The 2,726-nt window shown below is 46.4% G+C and overlaps 1 protein-coding gene across 1 annotated transcript; it reads left to right on the top strand.

Annotated features, from left to right (window-relative positions):
• The first annotated feature begins 217 nt into the window (after positions 1–217).
• On the top strand, positions 218–1,044 carry LOC108543439 (peptidyl-tRNA hydrolase ICT1, mitochondrial). The gene has a single exon (XM_017893920.1). It carries the CDS (start codon positions 246–248, stop codon positions 864–866), a length of 621 nt encoding a protein of 206 aa, XP_017749409.1. The 5' UTR covers positions 218–245; the 3' UTR covers positions 867–1,044.
• Positions 1,045–2,726: the final 1,682 nt, after the last annotated feature.

The raw sequence follows: 2,726 nt of genomic DNA, 5'->3' as shown, positions 1-2,726 counted from the left end.
ATGGTTGTATAGCAATGTAAATGTACTTAATGAACTTAAAAACGGTAAAATTTATGTTATGTCTATTTTACCACAACAATTAAAAAAGGGAAATAATAGAACAATGAAATAGTTAACCTAGCATCACACAAGACAGAAAGAAGATTGGAGTCAGCTGTGGGACTAAGACCTGGGATAGTAGTGCAGGGCTCTTTGACCACAAGATGACTATGACAACTTTAATGTCTGTCTTTTAAGACCCAAGCATGGCGGCCACCAGGTGCCTGCGCTGGGCCCTGAACCGAGCCGGAGTCTGGCTGCTCCCACCGCCCGCACGGTGCCCACGCCGGGGGCTGCACAAGCAGAAAGATGGCACTGAGTTCAAGAGTATCTACAGCCTGGACAAGCTCTACCCTGAATCTCAGGGCTCGGACACCGCCTGGAGGGTCCCGGATGGTGCAAAGCAAGCCAACAGTGACATCCCTCTAGATCGCTTGACAATATCTTATTGTCGGAGTAGCGGTCCTGGGGGGCAGAATGTGAACAAAGTGAATTCCAAGGCGGAAGTCAGGTTCCATTTGGCAACTGCCGACTGGATCGCAGAGCCTGTGCGGCAGAAGATAGCCATCATGCATAAAAACAAGATCAACAGGTTAGGAGAGTTGATCCTCACCTCTGAGAGCAGCCGCTATCAGTTCCGGAATCTGGCAAACTGCCTGCAGAAAATTCGAGACATGATCGCTGAGGCCAGCGAGACACCCAGGGAGCCAACAAAAGAAGATGTTAAACTTCAGAGAATCAGGATAGAAAACATGAATCGGGAAAGGCTGGGACAAAAGAGAATTCATTCTGCTGTAAAGACAAGCAGGAGGGTTGACGTGGACTGAAATCACCCTCTGCAGCCGGGAGGGCTCGTCTGGGTGTCAGGGCAGCTGCAGCTGAGAGGCCTTTCACACTATAAGGAGATTTCCTTTTTTCTTTTTGGCTGTTAATGCTTGTCTATAACATTGGAGCCATCACAAGAATGTTCATTTGGAATGAAGGTTGCAGGCACTGGTTGCATAAGTCTTTTTTTTTTTTTTTTTTTTTTTTTTTGAGACGGAGTCTTGCTCTGTCGCCCAGGCTGGAGTGCAGTGGCCGGATCTCAGCTCACTGCAAGCTCCGCCTCCCGGGTTCACGCCATTCTCCTGCCTCAGCCTCCCGAGTAGCTGGGACTACAGGCGCCCGCCAGGTCGCCCGGCTAGTTTTTTGTATTTTTAGTAGAGACGGGGTTTCACCATGTTAGCCAGGATGGTCTTGATCTCCTGACCTCGTGATCCACCCGTCTCGGCCTCCCAAAGTGCTGGGATTACAGACTTGAGCCACCGCGCCCGGCGCATAAGTCTTTAGAGGCAGTCACCATATTGTCAAACCTTAATAATGCATCTAATGTGTTAGCCACAATAAAATTCAAAACTCAAAAAAAAAAAAAAAAAAAGTCTGTCTTTTGAGCTCTCTGTAATGGACACTTTGCAATATTATTTCAGAGAATCTCAACTGACATTTTACAGAGGAGGACACAGAGGTTCATTTGTCAAGGAACCAACAGGCAAGGTTGAGAAGCAAACCCATGACTGTGCTTCCAAAGCCTTTGTGTTGACCACTACACAACACCACTTCCCCGAAATTCTGAAGCCACCTATCTTGGAGTATGGAAGCCTTTGCCATTGAATGCAGGTTTTTCAGTGTAAATCATGGAGCATTGCTACCCCTGAAAGCGAGAGGCTCCCGTAACTGCGCTGTCTGAGTCTGGGCCTGCGGCATAGGACCTGGTGCTGTTGGTTTACGGTAAAGCAGGAAGGTGGTGCCTCGTGCTGGCAGATGATGCTGCGGGCCAGGTTGGTTTGTCTTCACTCTCAGGAACATGGCTAATACAGCCTTTTAGCTCACAGATTCCCACCTCAAATGTTTACATGACACCACTAAATAAAAAATATGCGCATGCTCTGCCTCCCCCACGTGACTGTAAGGTAAGGGCAGGAGCTGGGCCTCTTTAATATTTATACCCTCCATAAGATCACCCTGTGCTAGGGTTTGCATCAAGTAGGCACTCAGCAAATATTTGTTGAATGAATGCATAAATGAATGTTAAATCATCTGCCTCCAGATTTTCCTTTTGTTTCCAATTTTCCCCTCCGACTGACATATGCAAGTGCCTCCCGTGTCCCTTTCACAGATATTACAGATGCCCTCGACTATTTTTTTGTGTGTTCTTCTGGCCTGCTTTTTCTCATTGCTGCTGCAACAGACTGAGGCTTAAAAATAGAAACCTCCTTGACAACTCTGCAGAGGACTTACATTCCCGATTCCTAAGGTAGCAACACTGACTCTGTTGGAGCAGGATGGCAATTTCATGACCTGTCACGTATTTGATTTTGCCTGATTTTTTAAAGGGATAAAAGTTTTCCCCACATCATGGTTGATGCAACTTGCAATCACCCTTGGAAGTTAGGGTTTGGGACAAATAGAGGAATGTCATCAAACAGAGGAATGCCACTGCTTGTCTTAAGGATGCTTCAAAATTCTTGAAAAGGAGGCAGAATTTATTTTTCTTTCTTTTTTTTCCCCCCTTCACTTGTTCCCTGCCTCTCTCCCTCCTTTCTTCTTCTTTTATTTCTTTCCCTCTCTGGATATCTCTGGTTTATGGCAGGGCCCATGACTCATATGTGTTTTCAAGCCAGTGCATATTATGAAGACACAAGACAAGA

Source organism: Rhinopithecus bieti, unplaced genomic scaffold (assembly GCF_001698545.2).
Source record: "Rhinopithecus bieti isolate Rb0 unplaced genomic scaffold, ASM169854v2 scaffold_22522, whole genome shotgun sequence".
Classification (NCBI taxonomy): domain Eukaryota; kingdom Metazoa; phylum Chordata; class Mammalia; order Primates; family Cercopithecidae; genus Rhinopithecus; species Rhinopithecus bieti.
The sequence above is the reverse complement of the archived record's forward strand: the minus strand, read 5'-3'. Positions and strand labels throughout refer to the sequence as shown.

Coding starts and splice junctions, on each gene's coding strand:
- LOC108543439 (XM_017893920.1), top strand. CDS start 246: ATGGCGGCCACCAGGTGCCTGCGCTGGGCCCTGAACCGAGCCGGAGTC.